This window comes from Daucus carota, chromosome 1, assembly GCF_001625215.2.
Source record: "Daucus carota subsp. sativus chromosome 1, DH1 v3.0, whole genome shotgun sequence".
Lineage (NCBI taxonomy): Eukaryota > Viridiplantae > Streptophyta > Magnoliopsida > Apiales > Apiaceae > Daucus > Daucus carota.
Window position 1 is genome coordinate 627976 of NC_030381.2, and position 25000 is coordinate 652975.

The 25000-nt window shown below is 43.8% G+C and overlaps 3 protein-coding genes, 3 non-coding genes and 1 pseudogene across 6 annotated transcripts; 6 read left to right on the forward strand and 1 right to left on the reverse strand.

Moving 5' to 3' along the window:
- The window catches only part of LOC135150722 (photosystem I P700 chlorophyll a apoprotein A1-like), a 9870-nt pseudogene extending 5305 nt beyond the window's left edge, over positions 1-4565 (forward strand).
- LOC135150736 (NADH dehydrogenase [ubiquinone] iron-sulfur protein 3-like) lies at positions 1920-4565 on the forward strand. Its single transcript, XM_064087706.1, has one exon. It carries the CDS (start codon positions 2081-2083, stop codon positions 2651-2653), a length of 573 nt encoding a protein of 190 aa, XP_063943776.1. The 5' UTR covers positions 1920-2080; the 3' UTR covers positions 2654-4565.
- On the forward strand, positions 3504-3577 carry TRNAW-CCA (transfer RNA tryptophan (anticodon CCA)). Its single transcript has one exon. It is a non-coding gene; the product is annotated as a tRNA-Trp (tRNA).
- A 141-nt stretch (positions 4566-4706) lies between the features above and the next one.
- LOC108192759 (ATP synthase subunit a) lies at positions 4707-11136 on the forward strand. Its single transcript, XM_017372271.2, has one exon. It carries the CDS (start codon positions 6165-6167, stop codon positions 7314-7316), a length of 1152 nt encoding a protein of 383 aa, XP_017227760.2. The 5' UTR covers positions 4707-6164; the 3' UTR covers positions 7317-11136.
- Positions 11137-12995: 1859 nt separating this feature from the next.
- TRNAG-GCC (transfer RNA glycine (anticodon GCC)) lies at positions 12996-13067 on the reverse strand. Its single transcript has one exon. It is a non-coding gene; the product is annotated as a tRNA-Gly (tRNA).
- Positions 13068-18367: 5300 nt separating this feature from the next.
- Positions 18368-18441, forward strand: TRNAD-GUC (transfer RNA aspartic acid (anticodon GUC)). The gene has a single exon. It is a non-coding gene; the product is annotated as a tRNA-Asp (tRNA).
- Positions 18442-21340: 2899 nt separating this feature from the next.
- Positions 21341-21772, forward strand: LOC108203890 (uncharacterized). Its single transcript, XM_017373093.1, has one exon. The coding sequence runs from the start codon at positions 21341-21343 to the stop codon at positions 21770-21772; it is 432 nt and encodes a 143-aa protein (XP_017228582.1).
- The last annotated feature ends 3228 nt before the right edge of the window (positions 21773-25000 follow it).

Here is a 25000-nt window from a genome sequence, read left to right on the forward strand (position 1 = left end):
TTAAAAAGGCATGATAGTCTTCAACTGCAGAAAAGTAGTGCGGAGAACTAGTCAGAATTGTGCCTGCCATGCAATTCGTACTGCATGGCGAGATTCCTCTACCACTCTCTAAATAGAGGCTCGATAAGTGTCTTCACTTCATCAAATCAAAGAAATTGAGTATTAGCACGTATGGATATGGATGCTGCAAACAGGCTTTCTGCAATTGCTGCCGAAATGGGGCAACTTCAAAATGAAATTCAAGAGCACCGTAGAGTGCTAAACTTCCTTTTGAGGAGTGTTAGAACAATGGATCCTGCAAGGAAAGAAGCGCGCATTCGCGCTACCAGAGAGCGCATCGAGGGTTTGGAGGAGAGGCTGCAAGCGCTGCGGGCGGAGCAGGAAGCCCTAATTGTGCGTGCTGCCACCCACGGTCACCGGGGAGACTAGAATAGAAGAGTCCGTCGACTCTTTTGAGTTTTTAGAAGGTTTAAATAAGTGTCTGTAGACGCAAAGTAGTGTGTTTTCATTTATGGTGTTCTTTTTCTTTTTTTAGTAGAGATCTACTCCGATGCTTACTGGAGATAGACTCCTATTTATGCTAACTATCTTTGTTTGGTTTTCTTTTTTATGTTTGCATGTATGGGAACCCTAGTTGAAAATGTTTACTACTTATGCTTTTAGAAGAATAAATACTTTTTCGTATAAATTCAAATGAAGTTCTTTCCTTGAGGAGCACTGGCACAAAAGTTCATGCACGGCTTCACCAAAGCAGAGGGAAAGGAGCTGCGCCAGGAGTAAAGTCAACTATAGCAAAGTCTAGAGCATCGAATGCCTTATTATCAAAGTCCGGTTCACCAGGTTCTACCACTAAGGGACCAAATCGGACTATGCCAAGCAAGCCTTAGGATCATTTAGAGCGAGGGAAGTTTTACTTTGTCTTCGAAACTGCTCCTCGAAATGTAGGAAGGCTTCTCTTTGATAGCGCCATGAACGAGGTCTTCTAACCAAGGTTCACTCTTCGCTAACAAGCCCGAGCCAATAGCATTCCCAATTCTGATGATTGGTAGGGCGAACTTCATACTTTACTCATCACGTGCTTTTAATTATTGGTATTATTGTATAGAAAAAGAAGAGTTCATGTCATCCATGTCGTAGTTGACTTCTTCGTCTTAGGCGTATTCCGTCAGTAATGAGTTCAGACATCTAGTGAAGTCAGTCTCCTCGGGTAAGAGCGCTGGTGGTACTTTGTTACCTAATAAGGAAGGGGATTCGCTTCTTCTTTTCGTCGTAACTCAAGGGAACGGTTGACTCCGTTGTTGTGCTACAGGATTGTGTCCCGCTACCACTCTACCGAGGTTAGAACCGGGGTTCTACCACAAACAGGCCAACATTTGGTTAGGTAACTAGGATTCAGAGTCATTCTTACGAGTCCAAAGCCGACTTGCTTGAGGTGCTAAACTCTTTAATTTCCATCCATTACGAAGTCTCCGACTCACATAGATCCGGGAAGAACCTTTCATTTTGTTAAATTATTTTAAAAAGAAATGAATGAAGGACTCTTTCTGCTTTCATTCATACTTGACTTAGATTAGGGCCCACTTGCTTCCGCCCCTAGTTGCTGAATCATCACTCTGGTGAAGATTAGCATCACTAAATTGAGGAAGGGCACTTTCAAAAACTCTTTCTAGACCAGTCTCGCCTCAACTCAGTCCATCAAGACGATGGAGAAAGGTCTTTATCTACTATGTTAGTTACGTTCCAGCTCTAACGGAAGGTTTTTCTGTAATCAGGCTTCGACGAGAAAGACTTAACTGCTCGAAAGGCAGAGGCTGAGGCAACAGCTGACCACGGTTCTTTTCTTTAATCCCTTAACCTTCAATTAATGCCTGGTAAACATGTAGAAAAGACAGCTGAGAAGGCCTTTCTTTACTTTAGGGTCGCTCTGTTCATCCAACTCGAAATATCGTAAGAGAATAAAAAGAATCTTACGCCCAACAAGTCCCGTGCCTTTCTTGGTCGGACCAACCCAACCGGCTCTTTCCGACAAGTCTTTATGCATTTTTAGAGCAAGAAGCGGAACTACAAGAAAGCTTTCTTTATGGATAACCAATTCATTTTCAAATATAGTTGGGAGACTTTACCCAAGAAATGGGTAAAAAAAATGGAAAGATCGGAACATGGGAATAGATCTGATACCAATACGGACTACCCATTTCCGTTGTTGTGCTTTCTTAAATTGCATACCTATACAAGGGTTCAAGTTTTGATCGATATTTGCGGAGTTGATCATCCCTCTCGAAAACGAAGATTTGAAGTGGTCTATAATTTACTGAGTACTCGGTATAACTCGCGCATTCGTGTACAAACCAGTGCAGACGAAGTAACACGAATATCTCCGGTAGTCAGTCTATTTTCATCAGCCGGCCGGTGGGAGCGAGAAGTTTGGGATATGTTTGGTGTTTCTTCCATCAATCATCCGGATCTACGCCGTATATCAACAGATTATGGTTTCGAGGGTCATCCATTACGAAAAGACCTTCCTCTGAGTGGATATGTGGAAGTACGCTATGATGATCCAGAGAAACGTGTGGTTTCTGAACCCATTGAGATGACCCAAGAATTTCGCTATTTCGATTCTGCGAGTCCTTGGGAACAGCGTAGCGACGTATAATAAAGAATCAGAATCAGAATAGGTCCAGTCCAGGGGACAAATTAATAGGAAATGCTATTTGGCTTCGTAAGAATAAGAATGAGCTTATATGAAATGAAAGAGTTTAACGGGAATTGTCTTGATCGTCGGATATCATTGATAAAAAATAGGAATAAAGTGTTCTCGAACGATTTCCTGCAATTCCTCCCAGTATGGAATGAGTAAAGAATCAAGCTACAAGTCTCGATCTATACGAAACGCACTTGTTTTTTTGATTTCGGTTTCATTGATAGCAGAATATCCTGACTCTATAGGGGCGCTAGCGCTTGACTAATAGAATCTCAAAGGGGCCTGAATGAAACTTAACTTAATAGGCTGCTACTCTAGGCTCGCTTCTTCAAGCTCCGCCCCTTATTGAAAACGGCCTAGCTAACGAGCAATCTTTCTAAAGTGCTAACGCGTCTTATATTAGAATCTTAGTAAAGCAACCTTTCGCGCTAGGCGCTCACGTTTTTTGTCTGGGTGGAAGCAGGCGGCAGGGCTTGCTTAACCGGATACACGGAATTGGGATCTCTGTCGCATGCAAATCTTTCTATCGGGAAAGCCTCGCTTATTCACTTATTCAAAGGGCTAATTCTTTATGACCCTTTTTGCTCATAAGTAAGCATTGGTAGGAGCGGCGGGATGATGATTTTTATATTAAAAAAAAGAAAAAATTACAAAAGAAGAAAGAAATGGCAAGATCCGTTGAGATCGATTCAAATTGGGCATACAGAATCTTTTTCATTTTATGAGACTATATGCATGCAAGATGTATTGGGGGTACAAAAAGAATCCTTTTCTTTACAGTCGTATCTACTGTGATAAGAAAGCGCTCTTAGTTCAGTTCGGTAGAGCGCGGGTCTCCAAAACCTGATGTCGTAGGTTCAAATCCTACAGAGCGTGATTCCGTTCTTGTTAGGTCTAATTACAATGAAAGAACTTCACTAACTTGAACAGCAACCTTCATTTTACCTCCTGCGGATTCAAGAAAGGAGGAAGTCAATAAAAAAAAAGAGATGTTAATTAATCAAAGGTCCAACCGATCGCCGCGTCTGTATTGTAAATATGCAGTTACGAATAATCAAAAAAGTAATAGGAATTAGACCTAACACGATTCCAAATAAAATATAAAAACTTCAATCATTTAAATTAGTTTGAAAGGAGAAAAAAGAAAACTACGACTAGTCAGGAATTGCGAAGAAACATCGTAAGTAACAATAGTGAAAATTCCGGGTGACTGGATCGCCCCGGCAGTGGGGTTGCTCTAACTCAGATGACCCCGAGAAGCGCAGCACTCCGGTAACCGATCCTTCTGTAGGTGAAAGGGTAGAACGCCCCCAGGCCTCTCTTGGCAATAGTTTCCCTTTCTTATCTTCTACCTTGATGGGTGGGAGAGGCCACCGAATTAGGATATCACTACTAGCACGGACTGCGCAGGAAATTTATATCCTATAGATGTCTCGGCGCTTTCATTATCCTTTTCTTTTTTTTTTCTTTCCCTTCTTGATCTCCAAGTCTGTAAAAAATTGAATAGGAACTATGTATGTGAAGCACATGTTGCAGCCAAATGGGCTTGTAGGAACAAACATGATTTCTGGATGCTGGGAGATGGACAGACCAGACTGCATAAAACTACTGGAATGGAAAGAAAGAGAGGGGAAGAAGCAATTCGTTAAAAAAGGGATGAGCTACCCGGATGAACGAAGAGCTAAAAGGAAGACACAAAGTCCAGTGGCAGAGCGGCGATCAGCCTTTAACTAAAAAAGCTTGTCCAATAAGTGGTTCTGCCGTGAGTGACTTCGTGAACAGCCGCTTCATATCATAAAGAGTGTAAATTTCCTTTGCCGTCAAACTTAAAAAACGAACCCCGGGTTACTCATTCCCACTTCTCCATGTTGCCTGAGCTTCAATTACATCGAACCTTCCTCACAGCCATTCTTTTATATCATGCCAGCCTCTATCCCTTTCGCTTACGCTTTCACCACCCTTGGATCATTGGCTTGGCTCAGTGGCTACCAGTACTCAATCAACTCAGTAAATTGCTTAATTACTTAGAGTAGCTGCTATCAGAAAAGAAGAAATTCTATTTAAGACAGCACCTTTAGCTACGTTCCGTAAACCGAAGTCCTTATGCCGATCGTGCTCCACACAGAACAGCTACAACTGCTATATTCTTTAAGCCTACAGGTACGTGAGCCGCACATTCCTTTTACTAAAGATAGGCCGTGAACCAAGTCAAGACTAGGATCAAAATGTTGAATGGTAAAATCTAACATATGTATTTACTGAGACTGAAGTTCAGAATCAATTGGTATAGATAGAGTATTGACTTGCTTGATAGATTCATCTTGCCTTCCTGCCGGCCTAGTGCCCGTAACAGTATTCCCCGTGTATGAAAATTGACTAGTTAGTGGGATTCCTGCTATTGGTTGTGTAGGAGTACTTTCGTGAAACTGCTCTGCTTGAGCTCACGCTTAAATTGCAGCGACCCTCGTACTTCGCTCTGCTCTTGTGTACATGGTTGAGATTCCCTTCTATGTCAAAGTCAGGGATATTATCTGACAGGACGGAAGGGAGGGGGAGTGGAGAGAAAGAGATCACATTCTATCCTAGGGCTAGGGAGAGACATATTCCAGCCTTCTTCCCGCAACAAACAATCGAGCAGAAGGTCTGGCTGTGCGCGAAGAAGGACTTGACTTCGGCCATTAGTTAAACTGCTTTCACGAGTTGTTGAGGTTAATTCAATCTTTCTCTCGCCCTTAGCCTGAGCCTATTCTTCTTCACGTGAAAATGAGCTCCATCTCCTATTCTGTGTTCGTGGATATCTGTACTATTGGCATTTGCCCATCAAAGCCCTTAATCAATAGTAAAGTCCGAAGGTAAGGCGCATTCTATAACAGCTCTTATTCCGTCAACAGGGGATTCTTCCATTCTATGTGCGAGGAGGCCTAGCCCGGGATGCCAAACAAGTCTTATTGCAGGGTATTCTCAATCTTAGAAGGTAGTTTACTTACTTAGTGTCCTACGCTGAGGAGTTAACAAACAAAGTAGATCCTTTCTTCCCTTCCTTATTGCAATAGTGGGCAAATGCTGGGATTAGAGCCGATGTAGTTTATCGGGTCGTTCCTATGGAAAGTTGCATTAATGTTTTCTGGCCCAAGCAGTAAGGGAAATCTCTCTTATCTAAGGCAAAAGCAGTAATTTCCTAGGCCTAGAAAAAGAGTGTTTTGTCTTCTCTTCTTACGAAATGCCTACATGGCTCAGTAAGAGTTTTGATATGCAATCCAACCACGATATCCTAGGAATTGAGTTCTTGCTCACGTCTTTTTTAACTATGAGAGCTCTTTGTATAATATCGTAAGAGAATAAAAAGAATCTTACGCCCAACAAGTCCCGTGCCTTTCTCGGTCGGACCGACCAGAAATTGCGTTCCAAGTCTTTTTGCATTTTTAGAGCAAGAAGCAGAACTACAAGAAGAGTATAAAAGATAATGCCTATATTTCGCCGCTTTGACGAGAACAGACTGAATAGTAATAAAACATATAGTAAGAAATCTTATACTACTCAATTTGCACCTGAACCAACGACGACTGTTAACCCATCTGCCGCTTCTGGCGCTCAGGCTCAGGCGTTGACTGAACGTGCAGTAGAACTTAGGGCTCGAATACACGACGTATTAGGAGAGTTAATGGTTAACAGAAGTCCCGACGAGGTTTTAACAGCGGCTCAGGCGGTGCATGGGGAAAGCGACCTGATCGTTTTTCTGGAGTGCCTTTTAAATGATTTGAACATAAATGGAGTCCAGAGTGAAGCTTTTGCTGAAACTTGGTTTATAGCGGGGCAGGCCCCCACCATCCCCAGCCCACTTGAGCAATTTGCCATTCTCCCATTGATTCCTATGAATATAGGACACTTGTATTTCTCATTCACAAATCCCTCTTTGTTTATGCTACTCACTCTCAGTTTGGTCCTACTTTTGGTTCATTTTGTTACTAAAAACGGAGGAGGAAACTCAGTACCAAATGCTTGGCAATCCTTGGTAGAGCTTATTTATGATTTCGTGCCGAACCCGGTAAACGAACAAATAGGTGGTCTTTCCGGAAATGTTAAACAAAAGTTTTCCCCTCGCATCTCGGTCACTTTTACTTTTTCGTTCTTTCGTAATCCACAGGGTATGATACCTTATAGCTTCACAGTTACAAGTCATTTTCTCATTACTTTGGGCCTCTCATTTTCCATTTTTATTGGCATTACTCTCGTGGGATTTCAAAGAAATGGGCTTCATTTTTTAAGCTTTTCATTACCCGCAGGAGTCCCACTGCCGTTAGCACCTTTTTTAGTACTCCTTGAGCTAATCCCTCATTGTTTTCGCGCATTAAGCTCAGGAATACGTTTATTTGCTAATATGATGGCCGGTCATAGTTCAGTAAAGATTTTAAGTGGGTTCGCTTGGACTATGCTATGTATGAATGATCTTTTCTATTTCATAGGAGATCTGGGTCCTTTATTTATAGTTCTTGCATTAACCGGTCCGGAATTAGGTGTAGCTATATCACAAGCTCATGTTTCTACAATCTCAATCTGTATTTACTTGAATGATGCTACAAATCTCCATCAAAGTGAAGTGGTTATTTATAATTGAACAAAAGCGAGGAGCGAAGGCCGCAATAGCCATTATTTTCACTCTTTTTTAAATAAAAGAGACCGCCCTTGATCTGCTACCTCTCCACTTGCAATCTGATTTGGAAACGGTCCTTCGTTTGGTACATGTGGACTAGTAACTGACACAGGAGCATCTCCATCTCGATCAAAGTTTCATGTCTCGCTCGATAGCAACAGCCAAACCCTTCTCTTTGTCAGCTCGATCTGCTCTTTTTCTTGTAGAGGAATGTGGAGCAAGGACTCTCACAAAGATAGAACGGAATGCCTATTGCTTGGTAAATTCCTTGCCACTCTCATTTCAATTCGCTACTTCCATGATCACTGCGGCAGGATAAGTTTCCTTGCTCGGTATCAGGTATAGCTTGCTTTGCTCACTCACTGGGGCTGGGGGGCGGGATAAGAATGGTATTGTCATACCCAGTTTCATGTGGCAAGGTACGGCTTCTCACTTTCTAAAAAAATGAAGTGACAGAGCAATCGGGATCCGTACTTTGTCATCGATCCAATTCCTACCTCTCTTTGTTTCTCTCAATCACATACGTAGGAAACAGAAAAAATGGGACAACCAAAAACTTTAGCAACGGTCGGAATGACTTTTCTTCAACTTGACGGTGGAGCTTTCAAACCTGCTCCGGATTTCAGGAGTATAGGAAGTGCATATGAGTTCATGAGTCAAGGTGCGCTTCTCCTCCAATCGAATATCGAATCTATTCTACTAAAGCAACAAAGCCAAGAGGGGAAGTATACCAGTCCGGCGCAATCAGCTATAAACCAAACCACTCCCTTTGTTCTGCAACTGGACGGTCTCCCGAAACAGGTCAACTGGTAAATCCGGAACATTCCCTTATTGAAAGAATGCCCCGCTTCAATCTCTTGCTTGCTTTGGTGCCTGGTCCAAGGAAAGGAGTCGAAGTCTGCCTTCAAATAAGCAATCACAAAGGCTGATCGGTCATAGGCTCCGCCCTTGTTTTAGATCTTCTATCTCTAGCATTGGCTAGCGAAGCAGTAGTGGCAGAGGTCGAGCTGGTAAGCTAGCTCATAGGGCCGGCTGTCGGATGCGCTAAGGATGCTTATTCTTTCGTGCTAGGAGCAGTATGCAAGCTAGGAGTTTAATGTGAGGCGATAGTGCCTACTGTCGATAGGTAGCTCATCCCTTGCTTGGTAGTTCAAGACGTAGGCGCTGTTGTCTTTCGTGAGTGTGGGCGTGAGGCAGGATCAAACAAGGACAGGAAGTCAAGCTCACCCGGGAGATAAGGCCAATAAACAACCCAAATTCCTGCCTCCAGTCCAGACGAGCAGAGGAAGATATTTGATTCAAGGAGGGAAGTTCATAACTTATGCCCCAGGTACCACCTCCCAATTCTCCGCCGAGTTCAAGCATAGCAGATTGAGGGAAGAAGATAGGTATGAATTAAGGCTCATCTTGAAGCGCTAAAACATAGGTTTTGAATGATGACATGTACTTCAGGGTTTTCTATCCAGGCGGTAAGCATTACTTTAGCAAGTAATCCGTTGCTTGTTCTCAGTCGGCGAAGCCTAGGGCCTCACATCCGGAGTTCTTTCTATTTAATGCTTCCACCTTCCGGCCTACTACTTGGTTTCTCGTTCCTCGCCTTCCTAGCTTTCCTCGGTCTCGGTTTCCTCGACCTTTCACTTTCAACTGAATATTCTCTCCTTCGGTTAGCTATGTTAGAATGAGTTAAGGAAGCGCGTGCACGCGCGAGACTATTCTATTCTACGGACTTGATTGCAGTGTACTCTTTCTTCCTCATCTGAGGAATGGGCCAAGCCGATCCGTTGTTGGCTCAGAAAGTTCATTTGCTAGTTCGAAAGAAGCTGAATCCGGGTGCAAATGGGATTTCAAATGGTTCTTCTGTTTCGGAGCATGCTGCGCAGACTCACTTGGTAAATAGCCTTACCTAAAAGAGTCAAGGTGCTCACACATGAAATTACCTTTTTTCAACAAATATTCAATGTATGTTTTATGCCATACTGGGGCAAAGTCATCGAGACCATATCCATCACCGGGAAGAAGCGAAGCCAGAATTGAAGTAGGATAAGCCTGAGATATCTAGTACAGTAACAGTGGTCGAATTGCTGCATAGCCTGGTCTATAATACGAATTAGGCAAATCCTAGTTCTCAAGTTAGCTCGGGGAGAAGAGGGTGACAAAGGAAGGATAGGAATATTGATTGAATCACAAACCTCTTATTTATATATATATATATTATTATTTATATAGAAGAAGGTCCAATCACGAATGCTTTCAGTTCCTGTGATATAAAGTTGCACGAAACAAATGGGCGGCTATTAGTATAATCTTAAGCCAACAATTCCTTCTTTCCAGGAAAGCCCTTTTTTGGCATCAATGAAACTCTGTGATCTAGGATTATAAACCTCATTCAGTCTGGGAGATAGTGGAATTTCGTACATACACCTTTATTTAAAAGGTATTAGTAGTAGTCAAGTCAAATCCTCTCTTCATTCTCTGCTTCCTTTCTTTCCTTTCCTAATTCAGCCCTTGGCGAGTTGGTACAAGAGATGGCGCATTTCGCTGAGGAGGAGGCATTCATAGTCTAAGAATCGGGCAAGCCGTCTTTCGTACCCTTGCCCTTGGGATGAGCCAACGCAGACAGTAAGTAAGATAGCTGTAGAGAAAACAGATTCATCTCAGGTCTTGAAGTAAAGGCTGCTAACCCTATTCCTAGTTGGTATCCCGAAGCTTCGTTTAACGACGTATTCTAAGAGCTATCCATCAATATAGATGGAAGAACCAATGTGGCAGAGGAAGTGGTTCCGTTGTCTCAGCCCCCATAGGTAGTCAATTCCTTCAATAAGAAGGAGCTAGCCTATCCTGCCCCTTGCTTGTGATCGTGATCTTGGAATTGAACACTCCGACCTGGAAAATATTTTACTCAATCAATATCTTAGTCAATCGCCTTTCCTACTTCGATTCCAGCGAAAGCGGTTGGTCAATAGCTTCAAAGTGAGTTAGCAGAAGAGATTGATCCCAACATGTCAAGGAAGGGCAACACTAAAGTATGGGTGCCTTGAGAAATGGGTTTGGTTCGGGCAGCTGGAGCAATGGTTTTTCTAAGACCAGCCCTGTTGCAAAGACTTTCTCCTCGGGTTCGTATTAGCGTATTCGGCTCTGTACCCAATGCATCCTACCTTCCATCAATGGGACCGATGTAGGGCCCAATCATAGTCAAAATCAGACTTCAATCCTGGCAAAGGAGTCGATAGTGAGAATCCAGTATAAAGTAAAGTCTAAATCTTCCTGTTGCTGAGATGGACCCTTTTGTTGATGAAGAGATAGCGCCAATTTCCTTCACAAGTGCTTCGAATGCCTTTTCTCTCGAAATCGGACATTGATAGGAATAGATTCGCTATGGGTATAGGCTCTCAAAGGCCTTCTCCTTGGGTCAAGTAAGTCCTTCCTACTCCATGTATTGGTGCTTCCCTTTGGCGGGGTTCTATTCTGCAATTCATTCTAATTAGTCTTGGTGGGGAAAGAAAGCAGAGCAAAAATCCGTTTGCAGCAAGCCTCTTCAAAAGCTGCATTCAATAGGTCTTAGCACTATTGGACTATCAAAACTGGAGTTCTTTTGCCTTTCCTTTCGCCCGCTCAGCACGTACTTCACCACACCTCTTGGCTTACGGGCAATCTACCTTTCAGTTACTTTGTCTTAGCTCAGGCTAGGAGAAGTTCACTCAAGCAGATAGTTCACATAGTAAAGTCAGCAAGCAGATAGCTCACATATCTACTTGACGCTCCCAAAAGTACGAGACGGCAGCGGCTGGGCGAGCGAAAAAGTAGGCTGAAGTCACACTTTTGGCTTGCTACAAGCTGGGCTCAGGGACTGCAGTCAGCCGCTTCCCCTGTAGTCGTCAGCTCGTTCTTGACAGATCCGATCGGGTGTTCATAATCTGGAGTAAAAGGATTCGAACCTTTGCATGCCGGTACCAAAAACCGATGCCTTACCACTTGGCTATACTCCATACGGCCTGTTTTGGACGGCAGAACGGGGAGAGGGGGAAGGGAGAAGCAGGGCTCGAAGAAGAAGCCGAGCCGTGCAAAAGGGCGCGAGGATATAGCAAGTAAGCAGCAAGGTTCTCCCTTTAGGACCGACTACAACAAGCTCGCGACTCTAATAGAAACAAAGGGTAAGCTCTCTGCTCTATTTACTTGCAATGCTATGCGGCTCCGCGTCCACCGAAAGTCGGCAACCTTCGTCACCGTCAGCGTTTGGTACTCTCTCGATAGCTTCAATAGTTCACTGAAAGCCTTTGGTGTAATGAACCGCAAGCCCTTCAGAAAGAAAGACATAATAAGAAAGGGTTGGTTAAGAACTATTGACTGTAAACCATAGCAGTTACAGTCACTCAATGGAGATGTTCGCCTTTGGAATGAAGATGGATGAACAGGCACTTGAGCCTGGAACTGATGAAATTCGGGAAAAAGAGAGAACCGGTCACTATACTGGGGGGGCGAGACATGACCGCGACTTAAGATTCAAGTACCGTTGAAAAGACTAAAGGAACGGGGGAATGACTACCTGTAATAAAGCACAGGCTAATACGAGCCGACCAGAAGAAGCAAGGCTTAGATTACCAGATCCTGGACACAATCTTCCTAGAGATGGAGAGCCCAAGACTTATTTACAAGCCTCCTTTTTTCCTTTTTTTTTTCATCAATGCTGGCCCAGTCGAGGCTCGTCCATGCCCAATCCCAATGGAAAACCCTTCGATTTGCCCCTCCCTAGCTCTATAATCCACCCCCCCCCGGTCCCTGAAAGCCCTCCCGGTGGCCTAGCCCTCTTTCTCAACTCGAGTCTTAAGTTCAGCGGCTTTCATCGTTGATGAACACCTGCGCTAATAAGACAAAGAAGTGGGGAGTCTATGCCTTGAATGAATCAGTAACAACGGATTAGTGGAATGAGGGATCAAGAGACGGATAGGGGGGCCTATCAATCATTGGTGGACCTTCCCTTGAACCAGTCGCGGAGCTCTCAACTGAGTTGTTTAGGTTCTTGAATTCCATCTCTAGTTGGGGGTTTCGGTTCGAAGGTTCTAAAATGTGGTGCGGGTTCATCTCTCTCGACCTGTTCAGGTTCAAGGGAGGGCGATCGAGGGGACCCAGGCTTTAGATCTCTTCTCTATGGCGGGAGGTTTCTTTCGTATCCAGAGTGTGTTGGGGAGGCAGGGAAGACGGATTGGATCGAGAGGCAATGCTTATGCCTCTTCTTTATCGAGAGGATTCCCAGCATTTGAAGTCTCCGGCGAAGGAGACAAGGGCGAGGCACCGAACATGTTCTATCCTCAACCTCCATCCGTCATTAGTCATCTAAATTCGCCTTTCCTATTCACCAGTACACTGGCGCGCTACAACTAGCAGCCCCTTTACTAGTAAGGGAAAACGCTAGCGCGCTAGCTAGCTACTTACACTTATAAGTTATAGCCCCTACTTCATTTATGGGATATTTGAAGAAGCCTGCTGAAAAACAGAAGCGCGCAACGGCTGATGAAAAGCCGGCTGCTTGTTAGGAGTAGGTTTTGGCTTGCCCCTTTCTATGTTATTAGTAAGATAGGTTTGGAACCCTATACAATACAAGGGGCTTATGCACTCCACTCGTTACCACTAAACGACGAAGCCGGGAGCGGAAGAAGGGACTTGAACCCTCAACCTCAGCCTTGGCAAGGCTATGCTCTACCATTAAGCTATTTCCGCCAGCTACGGTAGTGGCGAAGCACTACTGAGCAATTCACGTATCACTTGATACGGACGACGCCTGTTTTCCGCCGGACCAAAGTCTTGACCTCCGATCGAGCTACGAACACGAGCGAGTAGGTAGGCGGCTGGGGGGGGGCTGCCTTTTCAATCAATCTCCGACCGCTCAGTGCCGCTATTGGTGCGAGTTGTAAGGAGTCTTGGTCTCGAGTCAAGCTGGGGCGTCATTTCATTCTCGTAACGGGAATGAGTGCACCGCAAGACCAGACAAGTTGCTCCCTCGCCTCGCAGCGGCGGCATTTGTCTTTTAAGTGAAGTCATTTCCTCATACAGCTCCTCTTATTCTACGAGAATCCAAACTGCAGCTCCACGAGTCTACTCGGAACCGGCCGATTCCTGAGCCATTCGTTCTCCCCTCCATGCGGCGCCTGTGGAACGAGGGACCATCCCCCGAACGACAAAAGAAAAGACTTTTTCGCTTATTTCGGCAATATGATGATGTATTCCCCCCAGAAAGCATACAGCAAAGAATTGCTGTGAAAACAGGAATAATTCAAAACGTATGTCGGAATTGGATCCGGATCCTTTTTGGACCGAGCAAAGGGAGCGACTCATTGGCGAATCTATAATACAACCAAAAAAAGGTTGGGAATATAAAATGGAAACGCTGGAAAGTCAATTCAATGAATTGATAGCATCCTTAGCAATTCATGCGAAGATTGGTCGTTGGGGATCTCTAGAAAGCCCGTTTTATGAGATTTCTGAGAGATCAAAAGGGGCACGGATGCTTTATTTATCACCAGGTAAAGATGAATACTATATGGTAGCGGCGGGAAATCCTTTGGCTTTGAATCAGGGTCTTCAGGAAGAACAGGTTGTTCCAGTTCGATATCGTCAAGAATTCAAAGTGGAGTCAGATAGAATCTTAGGCATACGGTTACCGCCCCGAGCTGAACCATTTAGGTTCATTACAGCTGGGCACTACTGGGCGCTGCTTCCTCAATTCACAATCCGACTTCACTATGAAAGACGAATAATTTCTTATAGAACATCCTGTATACGATATTTGAAGTAAATTCGTTTTCATTGCTTTCATTGCAACTTAAATTATGATCACCTCAACTTCTCGACGCTTTCTTTCTTCGACGTGAGGCGCTCTCCCTTTACTGAAAGCAAGTAATGAATAAAAACAGGAGTAGATTGTAATAAGAACGGGATTGATTGCACGCACCGGATCACCTCTACCTTCAAGTTCTGCTTCGGGGAGACTTTTGTTCAAATGCCATAATAAATCGAACAAAGCCGTAGCTATAGATCAGGGATCGGAATGTAAGTACTTGTAACAATAGTCACCTCCTTCCACAGGTCGAGATAGGGCTCTCTGAGATAGGCTACCATCAAAAGAGCGCAGAACTCAGCTAAAACATTAACGAGAACATAGACTATAACACAAAACTCACTTAGCGAGAGAACATCTGCTTTCTTTCTTGGAATCATGAGTTTGCAATCGAGAGGGAGCTTGCAAAGCTGCTCAATCATAGAGAGGCAAGAAGGGGGAATGGAATAAAGTAGGCTATAGTGACGCTAGGGCCTAGTCGGCTTCAACCATCAAAGAAATTTCTACTCTATTCTATTAGCCATAGGCGTAGGAATGGCGTGCTGAGAGAAGACCCTACTTACTAATTCTTTATGCATGGGTGCAGGAAGAGCCAACTGCTTTCTTTACTGCAAACTAGTGACTGAGTCCAAAGCAGAGAGGTAAAGGACATCTGCTAAGCAAGCACAAAGAGTTTTATAGCTAATAAAAGCATCAAGTTTTCTTTTCTCTTCAGATAAATACCTTTCGTGTTTGTTGATAGAGGAAGGGTAGCCAAAAAGGCGAAGTCTGGTACTGGATCATCGGTCTTTATATTTATATAAGAGTCAGACTCAAAGAACCGAATAAAGCTTCGGGAGTGGGCCTCGGCTCGGCTTACGAAAGTAGTTGCTATGGCGACAACAGGCATCGCTTTTCTGCTTTTTGAATGGATATACCTGAAAGGAAGAAAAGGGATCCGGAAAGTCCAATCGTGTTGGAAAGCAAGTCAGAATAGGCTCTCGCTTGAGCCGGACAAAGGCTATAGAAGGTGTTCGGAGTTGGCTTAACGTAGAATAAAAGAAGTTTCCCAATGTCGCTCCCCGATGGAAGTGGGGAAAGGGATGATGGCATTGCCCGGTAAACCGCCAAAGAGATCCAATTAGCGAAGCGACGAGAGTGGAGTTTAAATTGACGTGAGGACCTACTCGTGACTTTAGGCATTTCTTTTTCCCGCGTTTTGAACGGGTTCTTGAACAGCCATGTCATTCCTTGGAACGTGAAAGCTTGTTAATCGGTGATGAAAGATAGAACTGGCCCCCCTACTGCCCTTATTTTTGTTGTTCACGGAACTCATATGAGCGGGTAGATCTCTACAACTACTATCATTATTTATTTCGCTAGGCAGACCTTGACTGAGACTGTTTGATCCTTAGCAAATAAGGGGCAATCTTTCGAGAATCGAAAGTCCGGACCTGTAGAACAAGAAAGCTTCGACACAGGAGATTAGGACAGAGAAGTTAGCGGTAGGGGTCTTTCCTGGGTCAACCAATTGCATTACTTCTTTCGGAAGCGAAAAAACATTCTAGTTGTGCTGTACCCTTCTCCGCTCCCCCCGGCTGTGCCGTACCGGTGAACTGAACTCGAGTTCGTTCTATTCGTTATAACAGAATGCTAACCCTTGGTGATTGGCCAATTCCAAGGTCTTTATCAATAGAGCTCTACTAATGAAATAGGGGTGGCGAAACCAAGTCTTTCAGTCCCGGAAAGAAAATCGGGGTAGACCAGCACTGTTAAAGGCTACTACCCGCCATGTTCCCGCTCGGTTTCAAGTCTACTCTGTAGCGACTGCCCCAGGTCCTTGACCCGACCAACTCACGTAAGTCCAATACTTGAAGTCTACTCTTCCCACTTAATGTCAATTGTCTACGATCAGTATTGATGGACTTCCCCAGTCCTTTACTTTTTACTTTAAGGCTTCGAGCGGATAGGCAATGATAATTGGGAGCCAATAGACAATACGAACTACGTATCCAAGCCTTCTTCCCGAAACTACCTAACAACATTGCATTCTATACGCTCTTTCTTTTATCGTTCGTATACTCACTTGCCATAAGCATATAGAGCTAGTACAGCAAGTCTTGCTATTGACTCTATATAGCTTATATAGTAGCTATGCCATAGTTCTTTCATAACCTAGCTGTAAAGGGGAATGAAGTGGTTTAGCTATGCTCATAACAGAGTCGAATTGAGACCTTCTTTCTTTCTATATGCAATTTCCACTCTCGAGCTTCTATACCAACGAGAGAGGGAAGAAGTAGCGAGACTGGTACGGAGAGGATAGCAGCGGAGCTAGGTGCATTTTGTGGTGATACAAACAAATACGTATGTCCCCTGCTCTCTCCATGTTTTTCCTGGATCTGTCCCGAACTTCTCCTTATCCACTCGTCCATCGGATTAACTTCAACTCGTGAATCAGATCAACTGGTGAATGGGCAGGAACTTACATAGCGATATCCCTGTGGGAAGGTTCTATGAGCACTAAGAAAAAGGCATTACGACGTCTTAGGCTTGCTGGCCTGATTGAAATCGAAAACTTGGCTCAATTGAAGCCAAACCGGGTTCCTCGCTAGAGTCTATTGAGATGCCAGTCAACGGTTGGCAGGGCTTGTTATGCCGGCTTTTGATAAAGGATTCTCGGATTGGCATTATGCCTTGCCTTGATTAGAGTTCGAAATCCCTATCCAAGCTAATCAAACTCGAATTTGACTTAATCTCCAACCCCATAACCAAAAACCTCCCTGGAGCTTGGTCATCCTTTCTGTGAGGTAGCTTGTCTCCTCCAGCTTGTCTGGTTAATGGGGCTCTCTATTCAAAGATTCAAGAAGTCACTCCGCTTTCTGGGATGGAGAAGTTTCCCTTTCTTTGATTCATTCGCCCTACGTGATCATCTACTTTCTTCCAGTGGAGAAGGGACAGACCTTCCCCGTCTAGTCGAATAAGTCAAAGCGATTTTGGTCACAGAAATGGGAGAGACAAAAGCAAATATCAAATCTTAGCCAATCAAGAGTGGGTAGCGCGAAGAAATGGTTCAATCACCAAGGCAAGCGTGACCGAGCAGCCCATTTTGACGAGCAAGCTCGAAATAAATCGACTGCATAAAAGGAACTCCATCTTTGAAAAGAAGACAGAAATAGGGAAGAATTTGACAGCGATAAAAAACATAATAATAATGGGAACTCTACCTTCTGGTGGAGAGATGAGGGGACGGCACCCAAGCTATTAAATCTCCGGCTATTAATATTGAGCCAAATGGGACAGAAGGTACTCTTATATATAATCTGCTCTGACTGTTCTCGTAACCGGTGCTAGTGAAAGCAAATGACATAGTTAAAGAAGAAGAGAATGCCCTGAGAGAAGAAAGGAAGTCAGGGAATGGGCAGGTGCTATAGCCAGAAGAAGTTGTTACAGAATAGGTTGCATCTAGCATACAACCAGTGGAGCCATAAGTTGTAGATATTCTATTAAATGGCTGAATCCGTTGTTCAATATTTTATAACTTTTAAATCATACGCTGTCTCCATATCCGTTGTTCAAATAGCAGCTGCTTGGCTCTTTCCCGGTGGAAGCTTTGAAGGAATTGACTCCTTAGACTGTTGAATAAAAAAAAAGAACTGCTCTTGGTCTACCCGCTGTGATTGAATCACTAACCGCAGTTGTGCTAGAATCAGATAGATCCGGGTGGAAGGTTTTCATTTGACATTAGAGCCGCTATTGAAGGAATTACCGGGGAACTACAATTTTTTTTATGTAAAGATGAGATTCATTTTGAAAAGAATCCCAGATACATGGCTTACATACCCGGCCCAACATTTCTTGGAAAACAATCGAATCGACGGCTGGTTCTATTTACCTATATCTTCTGCTTTTAAAATGAAGACTAAGACAGGAGTTTCGTGGAAAATAAAGAAGCCTTGAATCGATGACTTAAGCCTCTTTCTTAGCTTAGGGCGTTTAAAGAGCGTGACTCTTTAGTTAAAAGTTAAAAAAAGGGCCCATTTGGTTCCATTCATGAATTAGCCCACTATGAGTCTACTGCATTTAAAAAGAAAGATATCGAATTATATAAGAATATAGTATATCATTCGTGTTTCTGTTACAACACGGCGAAAGTAAATAGTTCGAATGAAGAGAAAAAAAAAAAGAATTTTTAGGCTTTACACCTGGGATTGTAGTTCAATCGGTCAGAGCACCGCCCTGTCAAGGCGGAAGCTGCGGGTTCGAGCCCCGTCAGTCCCGACGGATTAAATAAATACATCAATTCATCTCTCCATTTTCGGCGAAAGGTTTGACATGAGAATCCGCAGCTACTGCTATCGAATCCCCTGTTTTCGCAAGTGAATCAGAGCTGGAAAGGGCTAGCCGATGTGGGACTGATGACTTTCCTGGATTGGATTCCTTGCTTGCATCCCTTGTTGGAATGGAACTAGCAGTTAAGTGCTTAAATAAATTCTCCGGGCGAAGAGTCGCTTTTGCTTGAGAAGAAGCTGTTGGAGGAAGGAACTGACATATGTTTTCAAATGGCCAAAATTCCCGGGTTTCCTAGTCTGTAACTAGCATGTGTTGATTATGTCTCTTGCTAAGTATTGACTGTGTTTGCATACGGCTAGCCAGTCTTCACTAGCTTTTTTCTGTTTGTCTGCCATATGAGAGAGACTTTACTGTAAGCAAGGTAGCTTTTCCACCTATATGAAACGAAAAAAGTAGACTTGTTCAAGCATCTATGGTAAGGAAATGAGTGAGGTAACCTTTCCATATATATGAAACGCACACTTTCTTGTTTTGAAAGCATCTCTGGTAAGAAAATGGCATGAGTCACTTTTGCTGCTATATAAAACGAAAAATAGCTATACTTGCTAAGAAGCCACTGTTGGAGTATTAAGCAACTCAAACAACAACATTATGTTGACTGTAAGCTACAGAATGCGAGGTTAGGAAGAGTTAGAAGCAACATTATGTTGACTGTAAGCGAGGAGTTATATGCAAGTATTGCTAACTAGCCCATAGAAGACAGTAGCTATACTTGCTAAGACACCTAGCTAGTATTAACAACAAGAGCAACAAGCAAGATTCACTCGCTCATCAGCATACGGGCCCCTCTGCTTCCTTGCTAGATTAGAAGCCAAACAAGCTGTTTTAACTTCACTTAGGCAACAAGAGCTAATAGTTAGAAGCAACTGCAACATTGAATAGCGCTTTCAGCTACAGAATGCGAGGTTAGCTACACTTGCTTAGTTCAAACAACAATAGCTACAATAACTGCTAAAACAGCAGAGCTCTTAGCAACATTTCCCCCGAACTACTCGCTCAAGCAGGAACAAGAACTCCTAGCTTCAATAGCTACTTTAGCACCTTAGCCCCTAGCTACACTTGCTGCTCTGCATTAGCTACACTTTAGCTAACTACAACACTTTCCGTAGGGCTATAAGTAAGTCAAAAAAGAGCTGTAGATAAGCTTCTATCGTTCGTATACCTATATACGGTATACTCACTAGCTTTCTTTTCTTTTGCACCATTAGATAACTACTTCACTTTCTTAGTTGCCGTAGGTCTTATAGAAAGAGTAGAGTTGCAATAGAACACTACATCTTATGCACTCTTCTCCGCAATCAGCTGCTAGCTTCTATAACACTACACTTCTTTCTTTTCTTATGCACCGGAAAGAAGGTTCTGTTCTGAGTTGAAGGCAAGAGCTCTTTCTACTGATCAGCTGGGAAAGTCTATAGTAGTACTCCCGATATAGCTTGTTTACTTGCTTCTTGCATATATGAGTTCTAGCTAGAGGCGGTTAATGAGGAAGGGTTAATGACATCAGTTTGGCTAATCGGGATAAAGAAGTTGCTAGAGAGCGGGGCAAGCTTTCTTGCTTTAGCATGCATATTGACCTACTTTTGCAAGAATAGCTAAATACTAGATAGATAGTTTACTTGCTTTCACTCTAATAGTACTATAGAAGCTACCTATATTCTGGTTTAGTTGCTATAGTTTACCAGGTTAGTTGCTACTTGACTATATTATATACAAGACTCTTCTAGTTTATTTGCACATCTATAAGCCAAGACCATAAGCTAGTTGGCTTTCTAGTTACATAGCGTGTATGGCTACTCCGGTTGTTGCTAGCAAGACTAGTTACAAACTACAGGAAGTTTATTTACTTAGTGTTATACGCTAAGGAACAATGGCTACTTGGGCTCCAAACAACAAGGATGTTTACTTAGAAGGAAAGTTGCTCAACTTTAGAGCACCATCTCACCATGTCATAAGCTTTCATCTGTCTGTTAAAATGTGATGCTATTTCATTCCTCAGTAATCTAATCCATTCCCTCCTTCACTGCAGCTTCAGGTCGACAAAAGCAAAAGGAGGAGGGCAGTAACTCAAGGACTTCATTCGACAAAAGAAAAGTCTGAGATGGCTACGGCTTTCGGACTAGGGCAAGGAGAAGAGAATGGAAGAGCTTGCTGACGAGTCAAGAGACTAGAGGAGAAAGCTTGGTTGCTTCCTCAAGCGGGGTCTTAATGGAAGAGCTTTACTTACTGACTAGTCTGGCTTTGAATCAAATCCATTCTATGGCTAATATTTAGCGTTCTATCGCAAGAATAGGACTCCATAGTACGCGACATTCAAGCCTAAACGTAGGATAGAAGCGGCAAAGAGCAGCCGTTAGGACGAAGAAGACGTTGTACATTGCCCCCAGCTCTCGGATAATGAAAAAAAATACATAGTACCCGCCTGAACCTACCATTAATTCTGTGCCTATTCGAGATTCGAGAAGGTCTAGAGAAGGTCTATCTGTGTGGAATATGCCATAGGCGCGCACCCTCACCGGCTCGGATGCCCTATTTTTATTTTTAGGCTGCTAGGTAAGGTGGATCATAGGATCTGTCGTTGGCTGCCCGTGTTACCAGTCCTATAGGGGTGGAGATGTGGCCACCTTCGAACTAGCCTTTTCTTCAGAAGTTTCAAGGCTAACTTATCAAGTCCATAACCTGGGCAGGCATTCTTGTCCTATCATCAGTGAATGGGGCTTACTGAGTTCCTTCCTGGGCCTTCTAGTGGGATATAAGCCCGTAAAAACAGCCTCAGAGGAATGGGAACGAAACAAGTGGCAACTACTATTATGGGAAAGCAGCAACTACTATGAAACAAGCGTCCGGCAACTACTATTATGGGAAAGCAACAACAATGAAAGCAATGATTCGCCTAGCAGCCAAAACAAACAAGTACTCAGGCTACAATTCTAATTCAAGTGAGCCTACGGATGACATGAAATCAACTATTGATCTGAGTGATTTAGAGAATAGCTCCGAGAATAGCTCAGGGAGTGATTCAGACTCAAGCTCCGGGAGTAATTATGTGAAACAGCGAAGTGAAACGAAGCGAAGCTCAGGCTACGGGTACGGCAGTTCTGATGAAAGCGATGGGAGTTCTGATGACAAGACTACTTCTGAAACGACTGATGGGACTACTAGCTCAGGTGGCAACGATAGCAATAACCATAACAGCAACGATAGCCATAACAAAGAGCCTTTCCATAAAGTCCCAAGGTATGGAACCCCAGAAAGAGGCTAGCCCAACTTAAGTGGGATATGATAGCTTTTTGAGACAAAAAGCAACTTATTTGGCACTTTCCCCTTGGGAAGACTGGTAACAAATAGTCCTTGGTGTCACTGTCCCTGGGCTTACTCCAAGTAAACTTCTATCCTATCAGGTCACCTGTAATCGGTCTTTTGAGAATAAGTTACCAGCTTTTCTTCTTTGGCCTTTGTAGCACCCCCTTTCCTACGCTAGAGGTTGTATAGAGGAACGATATAGAGAAAGATCAGATGAAGGACATTCCATATGCTTCCGCTGTTGGAAGCTTGATGTACGCCCAGACGTGTACACGGCCGGACATTGCCTATGCTGTGTCGTTCGTTCCTACACTTGTGGTTGTCTCGACTGCATTCTCTTTGGTATTCCCAAGCGAATGTGAACTGTTTAACCAATCAGTAGCAGAATTATAGATAGGCGAAGGAAGGTCAACTCTTTACACTTCGGAAATCGAAGTAAACTCTTTGCCTTCTTGACTGCCAGCATCAAGACGTGCGGTTACCTCAGAGCAACCCTAGGAGAAGGAATCTATGTCTGGTTTTGAATGCCCCATTCTTTCCGCAAGTGGTTGGGCGCCCGAATACACTAAGGCGGATAGGCCTTGTCAAGCTTTCAGCTAGGCTCCATAGTTATCTTTGTAGCCATACTTATGAGATCCCGGTCAAGATAAAAAAAAGGAAGAAGGCGCTGTTAAGCCCTATTCATTTCTCATATCTCAAAGGAAGGATGAGAACCAACTATGTAGCATCTACACCGAGAATTCAAGTATTGTATACGTCATTAGTCCGATCCTTTGTAGGAACTACCCGTAATAACGAACTTGCAAAATGGATCTGTTTATCATCTGGAAAGAATGAATTGGAAATGTACCAGAACAGATCTGCAAATAGGGAACTTCGTGTCTCTTGCCAGCTGCCTTCGTGTCTCTTGCCATAGAACAGTACTATGTATTTTGTGACAAGTCCTATTCTTGTTCTCAGTCGGCGAAGCCTCTTCTGTTCTCAGTCGGCGAAGCCTCACAGCAATATGGCAGATATTCTAGGGAAAACGTTAGATCATATTCTAGTAGAAAAGTGGCATTAAAGACCCAGCGTTAGACCATATACAATAAAAGGTAAAATGAGTAGAAAAGTGGCCCTTGTTAAAGCATTCACTTGCTTCGGCCCCAAATAGCTCTTTCTACAGATATCGGATTGTAGTATACTCTATCCCATTTCGTTAGATCATAAAATAGATGGCATTTTCTACAATCGGCAACTGTTACGATCAAATACAATCAAACAAGAAAAGACGTTTAGCTTCTATCGTTCGTATACCTATATACGGTATACTCACTCGCTTTCAGGTATAGCACATATTAGAAGTTCTTAGCTTCTGGGGCATATATCGCTACCCGGGAAGAGGGAGGCAGCTAGACTTATATTCAGATGAGAATCAACCTTCAGGGAAGGACCTATATTTGGTCATGCGAATCGCCATTCCGGGACAAGTACCACTGTTCGTATGGCTGCGAATCGTCGTTTGGGAAGACCTATTCAACCGGTTCGCTAGCTGATGTCCTTGTGTGGGGATGATCCAGAGTAGCTGTAGCCGGTCGATAGGAGTTCGTTACTCGCCTTTGTTTGGTCATGCGAATCGCCTTTCCGGGAATAGGGAGGCAATCAGTCCCACATTCGGGGAATAGGGAGGCAGCAAGACCCATATTTGATGTGTTGTTTGCGGGAAAGTCCGCGCCATTGTTAGTGCCAAGACCCTAGAATAGTGAACACCAAGTGAAGAGCCGCCCTCCGGGAACGCCGAGAAGGGGGACGAACAGCTTTGATTGGATCCGATCTGGTAGACAGAGACGAAGACAAGGATGAATAATCTGAAGAAGGCTATGCCGAATCCGAGGGAAGAAGAAGACTACGAAGAAAGAAGCCGATGCCTGGGCCGAGGCTGGTGCCTAATTCTATGCTTCAATCAAGCCTAAGCTAGAGCTGGAGCTGAAGCTGAAGCCTAATTCTAAGTTTCATCTAAAGCTGAAGTTAGGGCTGGAGCCTGAGTTGGTGTTGATGTCTTAGAGTAGCGAAACTACAAGTGAAGGGGCGCTATCCGGAACCCTTAAGGTCGGGGACAATCTGCTTCGATTGGGCCTTGCAGGCAGACAGGTTAACTTGTGGAGACGAAATCGAATCCTATAAGAATGTCGAGTCCCGAGGGACTGCAAGAGGCTGAGCTAACAAGCTGGCTGAATATATCAGGGGGATCCCATAAATAATAAGTAAGAGAAGTCACCCGGGCTATGAGCTATTTCGTCGTTTTCTTGCCGGAGTTCGCTAGCCGTTCAATCCGCTATAGAATACGCTGTGTGTCCTAACCAGACCTGGTGCCGTGGGGCGATAAGGGGTGCTTTATCGAAACTAGGCAGGATAACTTGGCTAACTTTCCTACTCTGATAATAGCACCTCTGAACGGCGCCTCAACCGCCGTAACGAAGGAATGAATCTAATCTATTAAGTGGGAAAGAAAAGAGCCCTCGTAAGGCCTCATTCATCTCTTACCCGGAAAAAGGCCTCTCTCATCCCTTGCAGCTAATTAATGGCAGCCCCTTTCTTGCTCCTGTTTACCGTATTATTACTCTTCCACTAGAGGATTGAGACCGATTGGACAGCTTTCAAAGACGGCTCTATTTGACCTGACCTACTTCGAATCCCCCCTCTCTATGGGCATCCGAATAGGCATCTTGAGAATAAATTCTAGAAAGAATATAGGTGCCTTGATCTAAACACTAAAAAGTTGAGTACATATGAGTGATACTAAGTAAGGAGACTATTATGTTCTTACGAGTCAGTTTCCAAAGTCTCATTTTAATGGTGATATTCAAAGTGTGCATTCAAAAGGTCAGGCATAAGCCTGCGCTATCAAGTCAGGTGCTATAGGCGATGCCTCTCAAATGTAGGCCTTTGTACCGCGCACTCACATAGCTAAGGTGTGAAGAGCGGAACCCATTTGTATCCCCCATGGCAGTATGAACAGCTGTCCCCTCTCGTCATTCTATCCGTGGCCGTTCATGTAAGTTTCGCCCTTTTTATAAGTATGTTCTAGGTCTTTTCCCAGGAAAGGCATATACTACTGATAGTGGTCTCTGTATTCTCCGATGCGCCCATAAGATTTTTGAATATATGTCTCTATGATTAGAACTCTCACCTCGATAGGTCCTGGATC